The 25,523-nt window shown below is 35.7% G+C and overlaps 1 protein-coding gene across 6 annotated transcripts in view; it reads left to right on the top strand.

The window, feature by feature from the left end:
• DGKB (diacylglycerol kinase beta) overlaps nucleotides 1-25,523 on the top strand; it is a 323,266-nt gene that overhangs the window by 178,959 nt on the left and 118,784 nt on the right. For all 6 annotated transcript variants that reach the window (XM_062567785.1, XM_062567783.1, XM_062567787.1 and 3 more), the window contains one exon: nucleotides 3,270-3,334. In XM_062567785.1, coding sequence (XP_062423769.1) covers nucleotides 3,270-3,334 — 65 coding nt within the window. The remainder of the gene's footprint in view (nucleotides 1-3,269; nucleotides 3,335-25,523) is intronic.

Raw genomic sequence — 25,523 nt, 5'->3', positions numbered from 1 at the left:
TCCTACGGCTCTTACGGGACAGCACTTGCAGTCCTGCCCACACCTCTTACTCTTGTTACTTTTAATTCTCCCAGTTGTTTTCTCATTTATTGATACCGGGTTAGAATATATTATCTTAACAAATGAAAGATCAAAGATATTTTTTTTAAAAAAAAGAGGATTTTATTTCATAAAACGAAGGGTTAACTTATTAATGTACAAGTATTATGGCTACTTCCAGATTACCGTGTAACATGGAGTTATGGTGGGAAGGGGTTTTTCTGCTATGCAATTTAAGGGTGGTGCATGGTGGAGTTAGCTGACTGGTTTAAGGCAGAATTGGGCCTTCTGCAAATTGAAGAAATTCTTAGCAACTCCCGTGCTTTGGAGCTTATCTGTGTGCAATTACTAGTCTGATTTATGATTTTCTTTTTGAAAGCCACAGCCTTTCAGCAGTTCTGGGGTGAAAATGGTCTGACATATGCCCGTCTTGTGTTGTTCCTACCAAAATTTGCTTTGTATATTACTTTTACTTATTTATTTATTTACCTCTCAGCTCATTAAGGTAGTAGATCTGTTTGGGAGTCAGAAAATGTACAGGCAGGGGAAAATTTCAATCAAATCAACCTTGCATAGAAACAACTGCCTGTTTGCCATCTGCAGTGGGCATCGATCCCTAGCTTGTTTGTGCCGGGCATTTGTTATGCAGGAGTAAGCACATTACCCTTTTCATTTCATTCATTAGACACTTAGTCCTTGATTAGTGTTTCCTAGTTTGTGTCAAATATGCTACTACTCCTTTATTCAGCTTGTCTTGGGTCTGTCTTTTTTCTTGTGCTTCAGTGTAGAGAAAATTAACAGTTAACCACAACAGAAGTCCTTTTATTTGTGTTTCATATCAAACTGGCTAACAAATATACTTTTTCTCATATTGGCAAGTCTGGGGTGGGCTGAAGTATTAACGACGGGTCTTTCTAAAGTTAACAGAGTTATTATTTTAGTTCAGCTGGCAGGCTTTGTTTAGAAGTGTGACATCTCGGGGTTTACTGTCAGCTTTATTTCATCCGTATTCAACAACTGTGGGATCACTTGGGTGCTTATGGGTATTTGCATTATAAAATTACATTGCACATAAAAATAAATTTAAAGCAATGGTGGGTGGAGTTTGAGAATATTGCATCCAAAGTTTCAGATGGCAGTTTGGATGACAGGACAGAAAGAGAAGGCTTTTTGTAACTAACACGAGTTCATTCATTAGGGCTTTTTGCTCTGATTTCCTTGTAGGGCAGTAAAATGTTAACTGATTATTCTATTCTTAAAGATAGAAAAAAATAATGGTATGTCTGTTAAAAATACATCATGCTGCATGCATATTTATAAGCTACATAATGAGATCACAAATAATGTAAAAATTTCAATGGAGACGGTATGTTTAGTGATGCCTCTAATTGATTTCACTTGATCAGTGATTACAAGTCATTTTGCTAAAAAAAAAAATTCTTTATTGTGCCCTTGTGTACAATAGTGTGAAAAAATGTATGACTCTGTAATTGCTTTTTATTCATAATCTTAAAAGTTTATAAAAATGTTATCAATCACTCTGGGCAGCTCTATCTGACCTGTTATCAAATTCACACATTTATTTTTTCAAAGTACCTGTGGGTTAGTAAGCCAAATCTAGATATTGTACCAGACTATTCTCTGGAGTTTGCCCTGCTTAAGACTCTAATAAATAAAAAATTACTTCATCCATAAAGGACTGCAAGCATTTTTGATGTTAATAGGTACCTGTATATTTGCACTAAATAATTACTTGATTATTTAAAATTTATATTAAGGTGAATTGGTTTAAATAGAAATGATTTCAAACAAAATATTTTAATCATGTTTGGAATCAGCAGTAAGATACAGTTTAAGTCCCCCCCCAACACACGCACACTGAATGCTGATTCTTACTGGTGAGAAATCATTTAAAACATGTTGCTAGATAAGGGCTTCAAACTGAATTTAATACTTCTCTGAAATTATTACTTTTTCTATTTTCATGACCTTTTAAGGTGGTAAATGATGCATTATTCTACAGGATAGTTGATTATAGTGATGGTTTTACTTGTAATTTTTGTCAGGCTATTCAAGTGGAAATGAAATTCAACTAAAATTATTATTAACTAAGCTAGCTCTTTCTATATTAATTTTTATATATGCAGTATTTTAAGCTGTAATTATAGAAACATGATTTGCAGTTAATAACATGTATTTAACAATTAAAATAGTATCTTTAATGAGAAAAGCAAATGAATTTCTCTGTTTACTATGTCTTGCAAGACTACAGAGCTGGTAGATTACATACTCTTGTACCTAGTTTAATACTTAAATTAAAAGATGGGAAAAAAGCTTTTTTGTTTCTTAATTCCCAGTTTGTAAATATTGAATGAATTAGTAAGAGAAGGAAGTGTTAAATTATCTAGAAGGAAGAAAATATTTTTATATCTACAAAGGAGATACAAAACTACTGTGAAAACTGATTTTAGCACAACAGTTTCAAACACTTTATTTTCAGCAGCTTCCACAACTGCAATGGTTTGATTTTCTTTAAAGGTGTACCAAAATATAGATATTGTATACTATTTTGTTTCAGATATGCATTTTAACCAATTATGACTAATCATCAATTAAAATATTTTAAAATATTTTAATAAGATATATTTAATTTAAATAAGAAGTATCTTTTAAATTGAAAATCCTAATTTTTCCCCCCTAAGTCACTAATTTTTTCCAGCTTGATATGTCGGAAATGGAGTATGCCCTAGCATTTATTTCCATTTTCTACCAAATTTATAGGAAGCTATTGAACAGCCATATGCAAATATCAAGCTGTATGTGTATAATGTAACTCTGCTGAATCACTCAGCTTTATTAAAGGAATAGATTTTGTAGACTTTATTTAGTATTCCAACAAAAAGAACTGCTTGAATGGTTTTACGGTAAACCTTCAGTGAATCTGGATAGTCTCTGCTACAAAGAAGTTGAAGACACTTTCAGTAAAAATAACTGTTATTTCTGATTTGTAATGAAGACCATAAGAAATATAATAAATTAATTGTGTTCAGATATATCCCACTCTTGGAACAGTGTACCTGTGAGCTTTCTAACTGATCAGAGTTTTGCTCTTGTTGAACAATGATATTTCACAAAGCATCTTACAAATGACTTGCTTTGGTTACAGGTTTGATTTTCTGTTTTGCAGTTTTCCCATCATGATAGATTTATAGTTTTCTTTTTTCTGTTAGGATGCTTCAATTGCCCACAGATTCCATATCATGAGAGAAAAACATCCAGAGAAGTTCAACAGTAGGTAAGAACCTAAAAATATTTGTGTATGAAGAGATTCTTTCTATGTTATTGAGATATGCTCTGTAAGGGGTTAAATTCTGAATATCCTTTAAAATACTGATTCTTATAAAAGAGAGGAAATTGGTGCATCTCATATTATGTATGTGCTCCCCGACTGCTTGTAGTGTTACTGTTTTATATGTGGTATTTCAACTGAAGTGAATAACATTATAAATAAACTGTTCTCACATGCAAAATGTTTGACTTGTAAGACTAGCATGGACAAGATGATGCATTGTGGTATCTGAGGATCCCTGAATTGACACTTTGCCATTAGGCACTGAAGAACACTTATTAGACAGCTGCAGATGGTGATCCTTATGTTTCATTCCCACACGCACACTGGTACATTGACAAGGGGCTCTTCCATATATACCCTTAGTAAGGGCAAGTGAATGCCATTTTACACATAAATGCTTTTTATCATTAAAGAGCTTTGGATATGTAAAAAAGTCAAAAATGAGACTTTGCATCTGTTCCTTGTGTTGCTTTTTGAATTTGGAATGTTATCTCAGAGCTTTCCTGGAGATTAAAAATGTATTACAACATGTACTGTAAATTCATCTTCTTTCAGTATCTGGTTTGTTGAGTAGATAATATTCATAATGCAATGCTTATGTTTGTCTCTTTTTATTTAGGTAATTTAACACATCAGTTGTGATGGGTAAAAGCAACATTTCAGAAACTTTAATTACCATTAAGAGGCAGAAGGGAAGAGGAAAGAAAGATGTTAAGTGCATGGGAATAAAAGGGGAATATCTAGAAAAAAGAATAACCGGAATGTTTTGTCTTTCTGAACCTACTCATAGTTTTTCTTTAATTTTCCCTGGGGCTTACCTGGAAAGTCTTGTGAGATGCAAGTCTTCACAGAAATATTCTGTTCATGCCAGTGGGTTGTTTAACTCCTTAGAAATATACAGGATGATATTTGGATGTTATCTAACTTCTTACTGTTTTCATGTTTCGAGCAAAAATTTATGTTTCCCATACTTTAACAGTCAGAAATAGGGGCTTTTTTCTTGAATACTCCATCTGTTTAGCATCTATGCAATGACAGACTATGAACCCAAGTATATATTTCTGTTGAAGTACCGCAGTAAACATTTATGTTGTATTACCTCTTATTCTTACTCTGATGCTCATCATTCTGAAAGAATTATACTATCTGAACTTGAACCTAGCCTATACATCAAAAAGTGTTATACCAATTCAGGAAGACTACAGATATTGGACACTTAGCAAATGCAGATATTCTAGTCCTTGAAGATGAAGCTAGTTTATCAGTGGTCTTTCTGCATATTTTCAGCAGTTGGCAATTATAATTTATAAAAAGCTCAGCTAATAACATGAGTTTCAGATCAGATTTCATGTCACAATAAATCATATGCCATTAATAACATCTGCTAGCAGACTCACCTTGAAATTCATCTATATTTTAAGGAATCTGATGTTTCTAACATTATCTTAAGGAAATTAATTACAAAAATATATAGTTCAAGTCCTTACGTGCTATGGCACTGAGATATTGAAAGAACATGAAAAAAATCAATGATTCTTTGGGTTTTGAAAGAGGGTTTTTTTGTGACCAAGGACCATTTCAGTTCTGTAAAGTAACCCTTTCTTTTGAAAAGGTTTTTTTATTCAGAAAGGTTATATATTTTTAAGAGAGAATATAAAGTCTTGGGCAATGTATTGTGATAGAGACTGATTTTTTAAATATTTCTTCTTTTGTGTAGTGATAAAAAAATGCAGATTGTTGTTTTTATTGTTAAATGAAATTTTCCTGACCAACAATGCTAGGTCAGAAATAGTTCCTCTAACACTAGCATTTAGCAATGCTCCAAAATACATTTTCCTACAGTGTGTGAAAATAAAGCCCTTTTTTTTTTTTTTTTTTTTTTTTTTTTTTTAGATCTTTGCTAAAGAGCAAGATATATTTTACTTTTCTTTTCACCAGTGTGTGGAATTTTCTATCCAGTCCAAATGGTTTAGGATCAGCAAGTCCAGCTAAGGATCAAGTGGGTTAACAGTGGGCTTCAGAGTTAGTAGCACTTATATTTTTGAAAATCCTACCTTGACACTTCTGAATATCTCTCCTGACTCAAAAAAAATAAAAATAAAAATAAATATTTTTAAAAATCCTTTTTTGATTTTCAGTGAGTTTTATTTTTTATCTTGCCTGATTTTCCAAGGTTTTGTGCTCCCACATCTATCATTCAGTTCTGTGAGGCAGATCCTTGCTTTGAGGTTCTGCTCTGAAGATGAATATGTAAACAGGGTCTCATCTCCTTACCGAACTGAAACGGCCCGTGGTCACAATATACTGTAGCTAGAAACCTGAATATTAAATTGGAAGTAAGGTTTCCATTACTATAATAGCCAGAACAGTCGAAGCAGACTGTTTTTTTTTTTTGTTTGTTTGTTTTGTTTTGTTTGTTTTTTTGGCTAGTAGATAAACAAAATTGTCTGCTTGGTTAGAATGAAAGAATAAATTGCTTTTGAGTTAACTGTATGTGCAGAGTTCTGTCAAAACCCAACAGTGTTGCATGTGCTTCAGCGAGGTAAATTACAGTACTTTTGTGGTTGTAAGTTTTTTGTTTTTCTTTTAATTCACAATAATTACAATCTTCAATCCTGAGAACATTCCTTGACATTCTCATCACATGTTTTATGGGAGCATAGCAATAAATACATACATAAATAGAGCTTATCAATATGGAAGTTCCTGATATTTTACATTTGTGTGTAAAAGCAGAATCTTTGTGTACTGGTTTATCAGTCCAAAATGAAGATGAAAGCACATCACAAGGCTTAGGAAGAATTTTAATTACTACTAGTTAGTATTGTAGAATACTCTGGAAGTAGGTTACTTGATATTATGGACTTTGACATATTTCAAAACCAGGACTTAAGTATGTTTATGAAATTCAGAATTTCAGCTGTCACCATAGCCATTCTACAGCTCTGAAGCGCTGAGGTCACTGTGCTTGAAAAAGCATGGTTCAGTTCTCAGTATCTCTTGCTTAAGAATAGGGTCAGAATTCCTGATTTCGGTGTGGAGGGGTTGAGGTAACCTCAAGGAGGGGTAAACTTGCAAAAGACAGCATTTCAAGCAACACTGTCATTAAGCAAGGACATACTGTTGAAATAACAATTCTTTTAGACCAAAATGCCTTGCACGGGGATCTGTGTAAACATCATAGACTTGAAGCTGAGAATAACAGATGTGTGCGTTATATGACTAAAATATATAGATGGAAACAAAGAAAATATTTAACAAAAATACTTCAGTTTAATATTAAACTATTCTAAAATAATGTTCTGTTAAATAAACCTGCTAATTTGACTCCCTGGCACCCAGTAGCATTCAAGATATTTTTTAGACTCAGCTAAGAAATGTATTATTTATAGTTTGTATTTACAGTTTTCAGCACATCATCACTGAGATTTTTGAACATGATTCTATTGTCCTTGTTTATAGCTCTTTTATTATGAAGAAATCATAAACCAGAAAAATATTCATGTTCCTAATAACTCAGTTAGTATCATATACTTGACCATGTAGTTAAAAAGTTCTCTTTCATCTCATTTAATTATGCTTTTATTTTGTGCCAATGTACATGTAACTTCTAAGGATATGTTATTCAAAAATACAGAAAGTACTGATTTACTTTGTGCAAGTGATTTCTAAGAAAATCAATGGTCTTTTAATGTTTATACATGTAGGTAGTTATGTGTACACTTTGACCTGCGTGTTATATGACACTGGTTTATTCTGTTAATTCCACAGAAGGAAAAGATAGGGGAAATAGAAGATAAATAAATCTTTAACCAGATCGTTTGTTTGCACCTACTTGAGTACTGCACTATATTATGTATTTGTCATAGTAACACATCTTGCCTGACCACAGTAAAAAAAAAAAAAAAAAAAAAAAAAAAAGTCCTGTCCTGTAAACACTATTACTGTATTCAAAACTGTATTGAAAAATATTTCTAATATAACCTGGCAGCAAAGAAAATAGAACAGTTATTCCAACTGGATATTGGAGGTTCCCCAAATCACTTGCTTTGCTTTGGAAAGCATTAATTTCAGTTTGATGAACAAACACCACAGGTAAGATTGATTTAACCTTTTCGTATGTTTGGAAGAGGTAGCATTCATTTAAAAGTAAAATCTTTTATCATAGCATAATGAGCAGGGGATGTGCGTGGAACCCTGCCTGGGGATGGGTGAGGGCCCAGCTGAGAGCTAATAGGTGAGGACACAGGCCCATCACGTTGTCATAGACATCATAGACAAGCTGGTGAAGCGCAGGCTAGGTGAGGAGACAGTGAGGTGGAATGAAGACTGGCTGAACTGGCAAGCCCAGAGGGTGGTGATCAGTGGCACAAAGTCCGGCTGGAAACCAGTGGTGTCCCCCAGGGCCGATAGTGGGTTGAGTATTGTTTCACCTCTTCACTAGTGCCCTGATGATTGGGCCATGTGCGCCCTCAGCAAGTTTGCAAATGATACAAAACTGGGAGGCATGGCTGGTACACCAGATGGTTGTGCTGCTGTTCAGAGGGACCTTGGCAGGCTGAAGAAATGGGGAGAGCTGACTCTGGTGGAGTTCAGTGAAGTCCAGTGCCAAATGCTACCCCTGGGAAAGAGTACGCCCTTGATCTAGTATGGTAGCTGGTTGAAGATGACCAGCTGGAAAGAGTGTTGCCATCAGGTTGAGAGAGGTGATGCTTCCCCTGTATTCAGCAGTGCTGGGGCCACATCTGGAGTGCTGTGTCCAGTTCTGGCCTCCCTATTCGTGGCTTTCCTAGAGCAAGTCCAGCAAAGGGCCACAAATAGGATAAATGGCATGAGCCCCTGTCATACAAGAAGAGAGTGAGAGAGGTGAGACACTTTAGCCTGGGAAAGAGCAGGCTCAAGGAAGATATTATCAAGTTATGTGTAACTATTTGGTGGGAAACAGAGCCAGGCTTTTCTCAGTTGTTCTCAGTGTGAGGAAAAGAGGCAGTGGACACAAACTGAAACATGGATGATCTCCAGAGGTGCCTTTCAACCTCAACAGTTCTGGGATTCTTTAATTTAAACACTATGTTCTTAGATATGCCTAGCCTTTGTTTTAAAACTGGCTTATTTTAGTTTTGAATTAAATACTCAAATGTTTCATTTTGAATAGAACAAAATAATTTTGCTATTTTCATTATTCTTTCACTTTTTCAGCTTAAATGATGCATGCTGTTTGGTTGAATAAAAGTTGCAATTTTGCAGTGCATGATGCAGTCCTTAACAGAATATTCCTAATTTGAAATGCAGGTATTTTAGAGTCTATTTCCTTCAAACTCTCCTCCCTTTTTCATTGTGAATGAGCAGAGAACACTTAAAAAAAAGACACTGACCCCATGCAGAAACCAGATTGCAGACATCTGTTACCTGTGCCATTGAACCCACTGGTTCCTTTTCCTAAAAGGATAAGACTCCAGGGGACAACACCTCTGCATTCAGACAGTATTGCTGCAGTAGCAGTCATCAGAAACAACAGTAGGCAGAGCACAGTCTGAAGTTTTTGCACATGATCAAGAGCTGGCCTGTAGTTATACAGCCTAGTCTACCTAGCTCTTCGTTATTACGCTAATAGACAGAAACAGGAAGGAGGAATCAACATGTTCTTCTGTCCGACTTCACACGCGGGAATGTCTCATCTTTAGAAAAATGCCTGAGGTGTATCACGTATGTTTGAGTTTATTGAGCTGGTACAAAACCAATATGATTGTTTTGGTACTATATTGCAGCTCTTCTGTCTGTAGGACTTTACCTAGAGTTATTGAATCCTTAATGTGAGGATTAAGCAGACATCCATTTAATACAGTTTGTATTTGCAAATGGTACACCAGTATTGTATATTTACCAGGCTTTCACAAAAGCTGTAGATTCTGTCACATTGCAGCTTGGGTCAACACATCAAGTTATACTGAAAATGTTTGTTTTTCATCAGACATTCTTCTTTCATGTAGTACTAGGTCTACAATATGTTATCAAAAGAAGATATTTAGAAAATAATGCTGATTCAACATGCCCATGTCTGTTGACTACAGAGCAAAATTTAAGCAGTGTCTATCTTTCTCTATATATAATGTATTCTAAGTAGAGGACTGGTAGTAGTCCTGAGCATCCGTTTGATTTCAAAGTGTATCTTTGAAGATATGAACAGTGTACTTTGTCCGACCCTTTGTGGAACAGTGAATTTATGTTTACATTCTCAGAGTCCTTAACTGTCAAATTCGCTACTGCTGGAGCAAAATGAGTTCAGATTTTGCACTTTATGATGGTAAGGTCCAGCTGTCCACTGGGCAATTTTGTTGGAGATGTTGTGAAATACTTCTCATTTTTCATTCTTAAAAGTAACAACTAAATTAAATATGTACTACTAATATTTATAAAACAGAATGGGAATGCCTTTTCTCTTTAGGGAAAATTACATATTTTAAAGATATATGCTGATACCCAATTGTTAAAGAAACGGTTGCATTCAAAGTTGTCAGACAAAATGGATAGCCTTCTTAAAGGGTGAAAATCATTGCACTGCCTAGGAGAAACGCTTGTTTAACATGGTACACAATGATATAAAGAAATTGGCCCAGCATGCTTTCTGCAAGTAACAAACTGTTGATTTACAACAGGCCTGTCCGTATGGTATAGGCCAATGTCAATAAAATCTAATTTTCTTCAACTGATGTCAAGCTGGCAAAGGATTTTATTGTAGATGATGGCTCATTACACAGAGTAGGTCATGAACCTTTTATCTGGATTTTGAAGTGGCTATTGGAAGTTCTACACATTCTTTAATTAATTAACACTACTGTCTTTTATTATAATACTTTAAAGGCAAACTTCAGTATATAGGAATTAAACAGACACCATTTCAAATAAAAAATTAATAATGCAACGACAGAAAAAGCTTTCTGACTACTCTCATTTGTAGTAAATTCACATGTGAAGAGAGTCTGTAAGTTAGGAGAAACACTGTAGTAAAACCGAGAGACTACAGCATGCCATTTGTTGCTTACTCATGAAGTATAGTTGGGAATTTCTTTACAAATTAATAAAGTTATTTTCCCTGACATTCATGAGCATACTTGAAATAAATTGTATCAACATCATGATACAAATTCTTAAGGAAATACTGCTTGCTTTTTACTGGAGACTTTTTGTTGTTAGAACTAGAGAATGTTTGTTAAGAATGTAAATTTGCAACTGATTTTTCAGACTTTATTTTGGATGAATTCATCTGAAGTAAATGGCAAATCTTTGCATAAGTTTCATGTGACTATATTTCATATTTACAACAGACGCTGGGTTTTACAAAGGGTTAAGCAGCAGACATTTCTAATATATGTTGCAAAACCAACAAATCCTTGTTTCAAAATCCAGACAAGGTTGCTAAGTGGCACAGTGCACTTACCTATAATATTATTGATGATATTCCAGCCATTAAAAGCAATGAAATGAATTGTCAAGGAATACATTTTACATTTCCTATTTAATAAACATAAACACATTATTCTTAAGTACAAAGATATTAAAATTTAATCACAGTGTGAACACCTTCACTCTGACCTGTGGGGATTTTGTGAAGCTTTTCTTTTCACAGAATCACAGAATGCTTGAGGTTGGAAGAGACCTCTGGAGATCATCTAGTCCAACCCCCCTGCTCAAGCTTTTCTCTCTCTCTTTTTTTTTTTTTTTTTTAATTCTTTAATTCCAGTAATTTAGACTCTAGAGAGTACCATTATTCAGAAATATATGGTAGCACTCATTGATAATAAGGAGAGTCCAAATATGTCTTCAGTACTGCATGGACTGACATGATACACAGGATATGCCTTAACTGGCCTGGTGCCTTAACTCGGGAGAAATTGGGTTTTACTTCAGATCCAGCATCTTACAGCTGAAATACCCCAAACTTCCAACACTGTGCTGTGATGCTCCACACTAGTTTTATGTCAAATTGGAAAGACCTAGGTAATTGGAAAGAAATATGAAAAAGTGTAGATGTAGCAAATCCTCCTAACTCTATTCAAAATGTTAATACTAATGTTCAAAAGTTTAAATATTAATATTCAAAATGTTTGAATTAATTTTCAGCCTGTGTGCCAGATCCTGAATAAATAAGCAATAGTTCCTATCTTTGCTAATTATATAACTGAAGTAATTTAGGAATTTAATATGTCAAATAAAAAGCCTGTCATCATCTCTAGTACTTCAGATAAAAAATAACATTTTCCATTTTTTCTGTTTTTTCTATTTGAATTTTGTTTGACTAGCTTATGTATGTGTATCATTTTCATGCAAGTAATCAGATTTCTTTCTGATTTGATTTGAAGTCTTATTTTTTTTGCAATACCCTTCTCTATGAATGGTGCAAAACAAAAGGGATTTCCAAACCTATACTATACAGTAAACTATAATTTCTTTGTCTTAGAAAATTAGACAAATCCTCTGGCTATCCCTCAGGTAAAATTCTTTTTGACTTCTTGAATATATATTAGATTAGTTAACAAAGGATATGTTATTTCAGAGAAAATATTTTTAAAATATTATCTTTTTATATAACATAGATCCTATCTGTATACTGCAATATCATATAATGAAGTTGTATGATAATTGCATATTGTTATTACAAAATTGTTGCTCGTGTTGTCTTTAGAATAATTTTGCTTTTAGTTTCACTTGGAAAATATAAAGTATCACTTTTTTTATTTCATTTGATAAGATTATAAGTATATAATCAAACTTGATAAGTACTTACCCAAATATTAATTCTCTTCAGATAGTCACTTTGAATGGTTCAGATAAAGTTTTTACATACTTACACTCAAAATACAGATTTTTTTCAGCCTCTTTGTGTATCTGTCTGTGTTTGGGTTGTAAAATCAGTCAAATATTACACATTTTTAAATAAGTTATCCAAACAAGCATAAAACAAAGAACATGACACCACCAAGAAATGTGTATTGTCTGACTTAGTAGTGTAAAGGGAAGGACTGTTGCTTATTCTGATGTGTGGCACTGCTAATATTGAAGCCAAGTTTAGCTAGGAAAAAAAAGTAGTTTAAAGTGATATTGCATGACTTCCTCTTGCTCATTTTATAGTTTGTCTAATGGGAGAGCGGATGTGTTTTGGGAATACTCTTTGGTCATTTAAGGCTTTTGAGAGTAAATTTTATTCTTTTTGAGAGTAAATCTTTTGGAATTGTTCAGTTTCTTTTGAAATGCAGTCTCTTGCCTTCCTAATAGGCAACTTACTCAGATTAGAGTATTTCTGTGTACTAACATGTTGCTAAAAGTAAAATGCTTGGGCTTCTCTTTTAACTATACTGCTTAGTGGGTAGCACCCATTGATCTATACCTGCTTCTGAACTGGAAGGTTAAAGGACCTTGATTTACTATCTCAGCAATAGGCAGGGCATAATATCCTATTTTCAACTATATCCAGTTTGAATTACTAGAAATGTATTTAGATATAATTATGCCAACAGCTATTGTTGTTCCTGAGGTTAAGAAATAAGTTAAGTGTTTTAAGATCATATTGAATTTATGTTAAATTGTTTTCCTGATATGCCTAAAATTCAGGCCTAGAGCTCTGAATGCATCATTTGAATCTGTGTGGCACAGGTATATATGTGAAAAGCTGCTTAGGTTTTTCATTTTGTAATCAGAGGAAGAGGCCATCTGTTAGGTTTGCCACTTCTTGTTTAAATGAGACTTAGGGAACAGCCGCAAGTAATATGGTTTCCTGATTCTTGAGGACCTTTCAGTTATCCTTTTCTCGTTTTCTTTTCTTTTCTTTTTTTTTATTAAAGATTTCTCCATATGAGGAACAGCAAGGTCTGTTAACCTTTCTTGCAGCATGCTATTTCTGAGCCAATTATGAAGATGTCTAAAGGCATTGAATGCTCTTTGGAACAGTAACTTGTGATTTGGGAGTATAATGGCCAAGTGGAGAACTTTTTCTGTAGTAGGAATATTTGTGCTCAAAATATTAAAAACAAGGGCAACATTGATTTTTTTCTTTATGAGCTAAAATATGTTGTGCACTTTTAATTATGGTGATATATTAATAACTACAGTAACAGTATAAGTAGAAGCAGTCTAAATTCTTAAGTGATTTAGGTTTTGATAATAAATCCTTGAAGGCTGTGTTAAGCTGTCAGTCTTTAATTCTTTATCAAGATTTTGTTGATGTTCGATGAAAAAAATGTGTTAATCAAAGAAATATGTTAGTCTTGCTGCTATGAGACAGCTGACAACTCATTCTAGATGAAATATATTTAGCTTCTTTGATTGCATAAAGAATTGTAAAGTAAATGTGTAAGTGATTTGGGAACATAAATTTAGTTGTCAAATTGTATTCAGCATTTAGAAATTAAACCTGAGTGGACTGACCTACATAGACAGGGCTTGTACTTCAGAGAAAATATTGCAGTAGCAAAGCAGCACAGCAACCACACGACTGCAGCCTCATCACTGTTTTTGTACCGTCTTTGTAGTGAGAGCGCTCACCCAGGAAGAGGGAGATCGGGGTTCGGTTCCCCCTTCTCACTGGGGGCAATCATGCACACTCTCACTTCCTTCAAAAGTGTTTTAAGCACTAGGCAACAAAATTGCAGCTGGATGGAGTAGGTAAGGGACTAACCCAAAGAAGAGGAGTTTTTCTATTTTTTAAAGTCCTGTGAAAGACTGAATTTTTAACTGTATTGCTTGAATTAATAACAATATTTCTTATCTGCTTTATTTGTATGTTCAAAATTAGTATCACGGACACTGGACACACTTGTTACAAAGGGGATGGTTTATGTGTATTGTACTGGTATCTGCATGTTAGATAGCACTGTCAAGCAGAGAACTACAGAGTTACAGAGAGAAGATGCCCATCAGGACTGCTCTGCACTTGCTTCGACTCTGCCGATTTCTCAAAATTATTTTAACAGGCACAGCTGACCTCCTACACAGTGAACTGTAAGTCATCTTCCAAGTTGGGCAGCACTGCAGGACTTGAGTGGACCACATGCTCTATGGTTTAGAGTACCTCAAGCACAAGGTGATACTGCTTTGGTTGTTATATCTGTATTTCCAGAGCCATATCTGGGCCATAGCACTAGCTCCACAATCTTAGAAGCACGTTGCAATACATAGTGAAGACGTGGCTGAGGTATATGGTAAAAGACCTGGATTTAGTTGAATTCACTGTGACTTAAACTAGTGGCCAGTAGTTTCTCACAGTATTACACCTTCTTGAACCTTGTCAAATGTTTTGTACCTGTCTCAAGTGAAGGAAGTTTTGAGATCAAATTTTAACTTGGAAGCATATTCTTGCTTAAAGGAACGTTCATGTTTTGCTTACTTTTTCCTTCATCCTTTAGTGCATGCCTCTTGTTTCTCTTTCTGCTTTTTACTCCTCTTTTCTTTGCCTATCTTGGTTTTACTTTGTTCCTTCACCTTATAAAATAATCAAGGATACAGATTTCAAGAAAACTACACTCTTGGTAAAGAAGGATTTCAATTTTTATTATACAGCTAAATTAAGAGCTGCTTAATGCTCATGGTTTAGTATTTTAATAAAAAAGAAATGGAGAAGCTGACAGAGCAAGAGGGAAGTGCTTTTCGGCCATATCTCTTACTTGAACTCAAGTTGCTTTGTTTGGTTTACCTGTTGGTTTTTTCAGAAGCATTTATTCTAAGCCGAAGGGGAATCACCGAAAGCATTTGCCTGCAGAACAGCATTATAGGGGAAGCTCTTGCGCCCTTTCCAGGAAATCAGCATGCTTGGTGCCTCTCTGAAGTGCCTTTACACTAATGCATGCAGCATGGGGAACAAAAAGGAGGAAATTAGAGCTCTGTGTGCAGTTACAGGGCTACCATCTCATAGTGATTATGGAGATTATGGAGAGGTGGGATAGCTCACATGACTGGATTGCTGCCAGATGCCTATAGGCTGTTTAAAAGGCACAAGCCATGGTGTGGAGAACGCAGGAATGCCGTTTAATGAGCAAACTGTGGGTGTGCATGGAACCCATGGGAATGGGTGCTGACTGAGAGTTTATAGGTGAGGATTAAAGGGGAGACCAACATGGATGATGTTGTAGTGGCTGTCTGCTGTAGATCACCTTGTATGGAAGAAGAAGTAGATGAAGTCTCCTTCAGACAACTGGAGGAAGGCTGATATTTGTAGGCCTTGGTCATTAGGGGAGACTCAAACCAGTGTGATATCCGCTGGAGGGACAACTCAGCAGGGCACTAGCAAAGCAGGAGTTTTCTGGAGTGCATTGATACCAACGTCATAACTCAGGTGACATAGGAGCTGATGAGGAGAGGCATTCTGCTGGACGTCATACTTGCCACAGGGAAGAACTGGACTGGACACTGGAAGGTGTGAAAGTCAGGAAAAGGCCTGGCTGCAGCAACCCCAAGATGGTGGAGTTCAGGACCCTGTGAGGAGGGAAAAAATCAAAAATGAGGATCGCGACCCTGGACTTCAGGAGAGCAGACTTTGGCCTCTTCATGGACCTGCTTGGATGAATCCTGGGGGATGCAGCCCTGAAGGGAAGAGGAGTCCAAGAGAGCAGGCTGGTATTCAAGGATCATCTTCCTCCAAGCTGCAAGCTCGGTGAGCAATGAATGGTGAGCATGAAATCAAAAAAACACCTGCATGGATGAATAAGGAGCTCCTGGCTAAACTCAAACATAGAAAGGAAATGTACAAGCAGTGTAAGCATGGACAGGTGACCCAGGAGTAATGTGGAGACATTGTCCAAACATACAGGGAAGGGGTTAGGAGAACTAAAGCCTTCCTGGAGCTGACTCTCACGAGAGACCTGAAAGGCTACAAGAAAGGTTTCTGCCAGTACATCAGCAGCAAAAGGAAGGCTAAAGAAAAGGTGGGCCTGCTGGTGAATGGGGAAGGCACCCTGGTGACAAAGGACACAAAAAAATTGAATTCCTCAAAACCTTTTTCTCCTCAGTCTTTGCTGGTAGAACTGGCCCTCAGGAATCCCGAGGCCCTCAGAGTGGAGATTGTGTCTGGAGCCAAGAAAATTTTCCCTGGGTGGAGGAAGGTCAGGTTAGGGAACACGTCATCAACCTGGACTTACACATGTCCCTGGACCCTGATAGGATGCACCCACGAGTGCTGAGGGAAGGTCACAGCCTGCAGACTGCAAGAAAGTCAGTGTCACTCCTATTTTGAAGAAGGACAGGAAAGAGGATCCAGGGAAGTACAGGCTGATCTAACTCACCTCGATACGTGGGAAGGTGGTGGAGCAACTAATCCTAGAAAGTATTTCCAAACCCAAGAGGGATGAGAAAGCAATCAGGAGCAATCAGCATGGATTTACAAAGATGACTTGTGCTGAACCAGATAGATAGGATTCTGTGATGAGATGACAGGCTTGGTGGATGAGAGGAGAGCGGTGGATTTGTTTATCTCAGCATTAGTAAGGCTTTTGACACAGGCCCATCACGTTGTCATAGACAAGCTGGTGAAGCGCAGGCTAGGTGAGGAGACAGTGAGGTGGAATGAAGACTGGCTGAACTGGCAAGCCCAGAGGGTGGTGATCAGTGGCACAAAGTCCAGCTGGAAACCAGTGGTGTCCCCCAGGGCCGATAGTGGGTTGAGTACTGTTTCACCTCTTCACTAGTGCCCTGATGATTGGGCCATGTGCGCCCTCAGCAAGTTTGCAAATGATACAAAACTGGGAGGCATGGCTGGTACACCAGATGGTTGTGCTGCTGTTCAGAGGGACCTTGGCAGGCTGAAGAAATGGGGAGAGCTGACTCTGGTGGAGTTCAGTGAAGTCCAGTGCCAAATGCTGCCCCTGGGAAAGAGTACGCCCTTGATCTAGTATGGTAGCTGGTTGAAGATGACCAGCTGGAAAGAGTGTTGCCATCAGGTTGAGAGAGGTGATGCTTCCCCTGTATTCAGCAGTGCTGAGGCCACATCTGAAGTGAATTCTGGACTCCCCAGTATAAGAAAGTCATAGAAGATCTTGAGAGGTCTCTTTCAACTCCAGCTGTTCTGTGATTCTGTGATTCTATAACATATATTATATCTCCTCCTCTGGAGAAATTCAAGGCCCACCTGGATGCAAACCTGTCTGACATGCTGTAGGTGACCCTGCTGAGTGGGGAGGTAGGACTAGATGATCTCCAGAGGTCCAACTTACTGATTCTGTGATTCTGTATGTTCCTCATAACTTTTTTTCCTATCAATGTAGTGGACCACTGCATATCATGTACATTTCTACCAGGATTCTCTTTGACAGTTAAGTACTCGTTAGAAGACTTGCCAGCTTAATGCACTGAGCTGGTAGTACTCTGCAACCTGTGGCCTGGGAGGGGGGCATATTTGGGCTGTACGTCAGGATTTTAGTGTGCATGTAGAGTCTGACAGCACTGCTAGACAAGCAGTTCTTTTTTAGAACATGTAGGAATAAAAATTCAGTGCAGCCTGTGAAAATAGAGAAAATGATTTCAATGCCCTGAAACATTGCCTCCTTAGTAAAGTATGAGACTATATGTCTATACCACTGCAGACTAACTTGTTAATATCCTATTTTTCTACAGAGTTGGTCACTTTTCTTTTTTGGAGAGCACTTTGAAATATCTAACTAACTATAAGTAGTATTTTATTCTATTCTCCAAGAATTTTGGTTTGGAAATAAGTCCAACCTTGTTAAAAAAAATATATAGTTCTAATAGATAAGCCAGTATTTCTACTGAAATCCTGATTTGTCTGAGCTTTTTTGTTTTTCACCTTTTATTACAAGACATGCTTTCAATCTTCGTGAGTAAAAAAAAAAAGTGTAGAGAAGTAGAATTTATAATAAAAACATTGACTTTATGACTTGTTTCATTACCCCAAGTTAATGATGGTCTTCTACTGTCAAAGTTAAGTAACCTTCTAATTTTTTTAGACAAACTGCCTTATTTTACAGAGCATAGTAATATCCCATGTATACAGGACAGTATTACATAATACTGGGCATTCTTGATAGCTGCATGTACTTGTATCCACAAGCAACAGAGATCTACATTTAGCAATCAGTTAGGAAAATCAGTATCTTTGTAGTTAAAATTCACAAAGACTGTAAATATTGTTGATAACCAGAATGACAGTTTTATGAATAAGATATTTATATGCTGTCACTGCAGATTTGATCAATCCTTCTGATAACAACACAGATAGAATTTTTGATTTTTTTCTGAAGGGATAGAATAAGAAAACTGTTATGACAGCTCAAAGCTTTATATTTCTAGGACTTTTATCCAGTTTATAGAATAGCCTTGGTAGCAGAAAGGGGCCTTTGTCTCTCCCACAATTGCTCTTATCCTAATAGTTGTAGTGCCTGCCTGAAACGGGAGAATCCCAACTTCAACAGCCTGACGTAGACTCAGCTTCTCACTCTGTGCTCTTTCATGTTTCAGTTGACCTAATGCTAAGTTAGTATGTGGGAGAAGGGGTTCTTTTGGTTTGGTTTGGTTTTTAGATCTGTGCTGGTGAATATTTACTTACAGAAGGTAGAGCACTGCCATATGGACAGCTTAAGGATGGAGGCTGGTCCATTTGATTTCCTACTACCAGAGTGAAACAACTCCAGTGAATAACACTGAAAGCCCTGCTTAAAATTGTGAAGATAAGAGCACTGGCCTGAGATGTTGGAGATTAATTTCTAGACTTTAGTCCAAATGTGGTACACACAAGCTGTGTTTCCCAAATCTGAGGTGATGCACATTGATCAGAGATCAGTTAATAAATGGTAGCTAAGTATGTTTTATAAATGATTATGAGCTGAATTTCCATCTGTTATCTAACAGATAACTCTTTCTAGATGAAGATTCTATTAAAAGTGGCTTTCTTTTATATAGTTTGGGTATCAGTGGATAATATTGTCTAATCAAAGCTAGCTAAAAAAAATCCAGATCTATATGGAAGTCATAACAGGTATGCTACGAGGAAGAAAAAAAAGAACAAAAGAAACAAAGACGACGTCATGCATGCATTATAGTTTTTGATTCCAACAACCAGTGAAAGAAAATCTTTAATAACTGATGAGTCCGATATAAGTCCTTCTCTGCAGGACAGATATGACCCTGTATGTACTTACAAGCTGGATTCCTGTAAGTACTTGCAAGCTGTGTCATTCTGCAATTATTGTGCAGCAGGCCTCTGAAGATTTAGAGGTGGAGTTTCAGTCAGAAGTATAAGAGAATGATACTTTAAGCAATGATGTATTAAATATCAAGATTTCCATTTTTTATGCCAGAGGTCAGTCTAAAGATGACTTCCAGGGATATCTGTAGCAACAGATTGCTTTTTTTTTTGGTCTTCTAGGTTGAAATATAGAATGTGAATCAGTCATTTTACAGAAATAATGGACAGAGATGTCAGTTTTGTCCCTATAGCTTATGATTTTGATCGAAAAGAGAAAAAAAACAATGTAACATCTACTTTTATGTATTGAGTATCCTTCTTACACTAGTTCCTTCTTGGGAACTAGTGAAAATAGTTTAAATGTTTGCTAGAATATAACTCACTGTAATAAAAAATGCACATAGAACATGTTTGTTTCTTACAGTTTTAGAAACAGTTGATATCCTCATTTGTACTTCATAATCCACCACAGTGAAGGCTTAATAGACCATTAAAGAAACGGTGGGAAGTTAATTTTAATATGTAATGGTGTGAGGGGTTTTATTTTTTCCTTAATACAATGAAGCTTCTAACAATTTTATTTGCAAAGAAGATGATTATTTAATAAAGTGACAAACTGTCCCACTGATAGGATACATTAATTTTCTTCTAAAGCTGTTCCTTGTACTCCATAAGAAGGTGATAATTAGGTTTGCAGATTAGAATAACATAATCAGACCACTTGTGTGGATGCTTGTTAAAATATATTTTCCTCTTCATATAAGCCTCATAATAATTAAAAACTGTTTAAAAAGAGAACCATTCTTTTTCTGCATGGACTTTTTAAATTAATCCTAATAATATATCAAGTTATTCTTAAGCTAATTCAACTTTTTAAAAGGTTAATATTTGGAAAAGAATATGGGAAGTGATTAACTGATGAGTTTAAGTATTAGCATTAGGTTTTGCAAGAACACCTACAGCATAAAACAGCGCTCATTCATATCCTGATTTAATTTCTTCCACTGTCACTCTTGATTGTTCCATTTAATCTTTCTTAAGTCACATAATTTTATCTTGTATGTGTAAATTAACAATCATTTTCTAATTCCACTGCAAACTTCTTGAAGCATTGTCAAAAAAAAAAAAAAAAAAAAAAGAAAGAAAGATATTGGCAGTGATTAATTCTCTGTTTTAAACAAAACTAAATGCAGCTACTATTGAGATAGAGCACACTGAGACTGCTTTTTTTTGGTGATTTTAGACTCAAATAAAGGCAATAGAAAAATAACAATGAATTGGTAATGAGTAGTTCACATCTAAACAATTGGGTCTTATATCTATCACACTGGATCAGTTCAGTATTCACTGACCTTAAGTTTGAAGACACCGAAGCCAATTTCCTTTGCTTGGGATTCTTGCAGTATTAAATGCTTCTTAAAAATCAACTTCCTGGCCTAAACCCAAGGTGGGAAGTGTGCAGACTGAGATCATTTAAGGCATGCTAAAGATTTCCGTTTCCATCACTTTTAATAGGGTTGAGAATTATTTTGGTATAGTTGAAGCACCTAGAATGAAGGAGGAAGGGATTGTTTTTTTTTTTTTTTTTTTTTTTTTTTTTTTTTGCTTAGCCTGCACATGTAATTAGTCTTCTACTAAAGAAGAAAAAACCTTTTTTCATAACTGTATCTTTTTGGTATTCCATTATTTTTAATGTTACAATCTTTCAAGGTCTGAGATATTTCATTAGAGCTGTTATGATTAGTGTGTTGATAAAGGAGACCTGACTGAATCACTAAAAGAATGGCATGTTCTGGCTAAAAATGACTTCAATTTCAAATAACTAAATGCAGAAAAAAAGTGTTACATTAGCAAAGATGGTTGTTCACTGTGTCACTAAATACTGCAGTCATCTAATTTGTACATACGTTCTTATATGCCCTACTTTGTGCGCACAGTTCCATGCACAGTTCCATATATATATATGTATATATATGTGTATATATATATATATATATATATATATATTTGATATACCAGCTTAATCAAATTCAGGTTGCTGTGAGGACATTTTTTATGGACAAGTAAAAAATAATCAGTTTTTTTATTACTATTATGGAAAAAGTAGAGGAATATTTTTTCCAGTGTGCTAAATACACTTACTGAAAAGGACAAATGTTCAATCATTTGCAGAAGAGGATACTACACTGACTGATTTAGCAGTACTAGATTAATATTATATACTCAGTCATGAAGATATTTATAAAATATATTTTTTAATATTGTTAAGTCTTTTTTTTAAATCATCCTCGGATTTCAACCAAATTTTTCCATGAGTTAAAGTAAATCATATGACAAAGATTATCCTGTTCTGTTGCCCAGAAGCTGATCAATAATGGCTCTATAGGCCTATAGGTCAGTAATTTGAAAACAATTGACTACAGTTTTCCCTTTCTAAATAGACCATTCATAACAATCATCATGGTAAATAACTACTCTGAATGACATTTCTGTGTAACATTTAATTTTAGATATTTTTGGTGGGGCAACATGTGCTCATACAGCATCAAAAAAATCAACAACATTTCCTTTAATCTTTGAACTACATAATTGCTAAAGGTAGCAGATATAACCTGAAAGTCCTGGCTGTTGCTTCTTTGTTCATGCTGAAGAAAAAAATAATATAGGGGATTTGGTCTAGGAATAAGTATACAACCTTGGTTTCCAGAATCCAAAGCCTCATGAGTGTAGGTTAAGCTTTCCTCTCTTAACTCTTACATGTATTCCAACAGTATTAAGGAGAGCAGAAATATCCTGTCAAAAGTTTTAATGGCCTCTTAACACATTGCATCTGCAAAATACCATAACTGAAACAACTGGAAAAGCGTGATGGTCTCCCATGAACACGGCTTGAGAGGGTCTAGCATTTCTCCACTTAGTAGTTTCTCCACTGTGTAAAGAAGGACCTCTAGGTGCAAGTAAGCAACAAAATCCTGTGCCAGCTCAAGGCAGGACTGCCTATACTGGCTTCCATTAGATTGGAAATACTGCCATATTGCAAGCAGATGGTTTACAGAGACACAGATTCAAGTCCAAAGCATTTCTGGGTAGTAGGAAATATCGAGAGAAAATGCCTGCTGAGCTATATATGGAGTCTCTCCTGCTCCATCTTTGCTTATAATGTTGCCTTTAGGGACCAGGCTTTGTCTTTCAAATAATTATTAGTATTTAAACATCCTATAGATGTCTGCAAAACTACTAAGAAAGAGAATTTAAACTTCAAAGATACTCACATCATTTGCTGTGTGTGTATTGCAGCCCATAAATATATAAGACCTTAGGTAAGGTCTTATAAATAATGAAACAGGTATAAAAAGGTGCAAATGATTTTCCAGGGAGTGTGCTGGAGTCTAGGACTGAAACCACGTCCTCTGAGTTCCAGTCCATGGCTATCAGAGCGTATGTCATCCTTTTTAGGTATGCTAGAAACACATGAGGTAGTGACAAGTGTCATGTAATGTGAGAAAAGAGCTGATGAAATAGAAATATAAGCCAGTCATCCTCCCTTGCCTGCTTTTGCAACAAATTTTCTTCTTATTATAGCATTTTCTCCATGGATTACATTGTTATCCTGAGTCTTCAGCTCACCACAGAGGACAAGCAGAATATACTTTCCTAAATGGGAAAATATTAAGTGTTAGCAAAATTATTATGGGACTTTAAATGTTAAAATATATCTTAAAAAGTGATAAAGGTTAGAAAGTTTATCAGGTCACCACATCTTTTTCTTATTAATCAGATTTTAAAGCATTCAAGTGTTAACCTTTTGAAAAGAAAGAAAGAAAAAAAAAAAGGCCAGGTGATTAGGAGACACTTAATTATCTGTTTCTTTAAGGAAGATATAGTCAGGTTGTACCTCATTCAGCTGCCAAAGCACTTAGATAAAGGTGCTGGAGCAAGCTTCTCTGAATACCCAATTGCATACCCCTAATTTGAGATAAAATAATGCATCTAACTATACTGTTATCTATAATTGATGGGCACTTATGAGCGTAATTCATGAAATCTCACCTCTAGCCCAACCTCTGCCACTCCAGGAAGCAAGATTCATAGCACTTTTCTTTCTGGTTTTATCCAAATCATTGTGTGAGCTTTATAGGGGGTTTAAGCAGTAAATTGTACACAATAAACATATAGAAGAAGCCTGGCATGAAGCAGAGACTTTTAATAACAGAGCCTGTGTTTGTTTTCTTTTTTCTTCTTTTAGAATATATATAGAAAAAATAACACTTTGGTTGGTCCCCTGCTAAGACTAAGCCTTTCTTCGAATGTCATCCATTTTCTAGAACTGTAAAAAATTGAAGAGCTTTGCCCTTTTGACCTGCTAATACGTCTCAGTCACAGTTCACCGGGAAGCTGTGACAACATACACACTGATAACAAGGCAGACTGTTGCATCCCCCGCCCCCCTTTTTTAATCAAGGCTATATCAGCATTACTTTAACACATCTGATCAGATTTGGCATAATGTAATTATTTTATATTGGATTCTCTTTTTACTTAATTAAGCTGGTCACCTGTGAATATATCCAAAAGGATCTTTTTTTTGTTGCTAATCTAGATTTTTCATCTTGATTTTGTCAATAAAAAGTTATTTTAATCTGTGTATTATTGGATAATTGCGGACAATATCATTTCTTGGTTAAATAAGCCGTATCTGTCACTTTTGTGGAGGCCACAAAAATGTGGTGATATAAAAGTATGATTATCCTATGATCTCCTCAACTTTGCAGAGTCCACAGATCTAAAAAAGCAGCGTCAGTGTTGTGATTCTCTTGCGCAGTGGCATGTGTATGACCAAGGCAGAATAAGGGCTCATAGGCATTATGTGGTATTTGCTCTTCTCGTGGCTGTGCAGAGTTCAGAAGGAACAAGCCTCTGGGCAGTGATTCAGCTGGCAGCATCACTGATCAAAACTCTTTTAGAGATGTCAGGGTTCATAAGCCACGTGAATTTAACGGTTCATTCTATTTTTTACGGATTTAGTTGAAGTAATATAATCTGATATGTGATTTTGCTGAATATAAGTTAGTTTTTCTTGATATAGTTTGTCCTAATTAAAAGGAATTTTAAAAAAGAAAAAAAAAAGGCAGTCATGTTAGAGGCATTTCCACTGAGTCAAAAGAAGCCTTTATACAATGAGTTGCAAAAAATGCCTGTTAGAACCAAATAAGACAAAAAGAAGACTATCCTCTAGTTTAAGTGCCAAATTGTCTGTTAGTAAAATCAAGGTAGAACTGTACCTTGATTTTACTCTTTTACCTTCCGTCGAACAGCCACTGCTCGATCAACTATTGACTAGCACAGTTGATGTGTTTCTGTCTCCAGACTGGAGGAAGGGATTCTATCTCAACCACCTCCTGTCTCTACGGTTTCTTTTATTACAATTCCCTGAAAAGCAGAAATAAGTTATTTTTATATCTCACTGAAAATCCATTCTGTCTTCCTTTTTTTGTTTTATTAGGTTTAGAAGATTAGAGATTTTTTGATTTTCCTTTTTCTCGTCAATGTAAAATGTTGAAGGGAATCATTACATCTCTGTGCATGAACTTCTTTTGATTTGGCAGCAATAGCTTTGATAAAATGCTCAGGTTTGCAAAGGTGCCCTTTCAAGATGCAAATTAACACAATTACCTTAGCTGAAAACATATTTTGGAGGTATGCAATCAAAATAATAAACTAGTTAAATAAAGCTTGCGTATGCAATCACATTTAGTAAATAAAAAATATCTTTTAATGAGAAACTTGATAAGAGTTACTTAGTACAGTTTTTAATTCAGATTTTAATTCAGATTGTACTCAGTTTCAGTTTTATCCTATTGTAAATGTAGATGCTTCTCTGTTCCTACCAAAATAGAAAGTAAAGAGAAAACAGTTCCAGAAATTGCCTAGACAGCATGCCTGGGA

This window comes from Rhea pennata, chromosome 2 (assembly GCF_028389875.1).
Source record: "Rhea pennata isolate bPtePen1 chromosome 2, bPtePen1.pri, whole genome shotgun sequence".
NCBI classification, from domain to species: Eukaryota; Metazoa; Chordata; class Aves; order Rheiformes; family Rheidae; genus Rhea; species Rhea pennata.
This window is presented reverse-complemented; position numbering and strand designations above follow the sequence as displayed.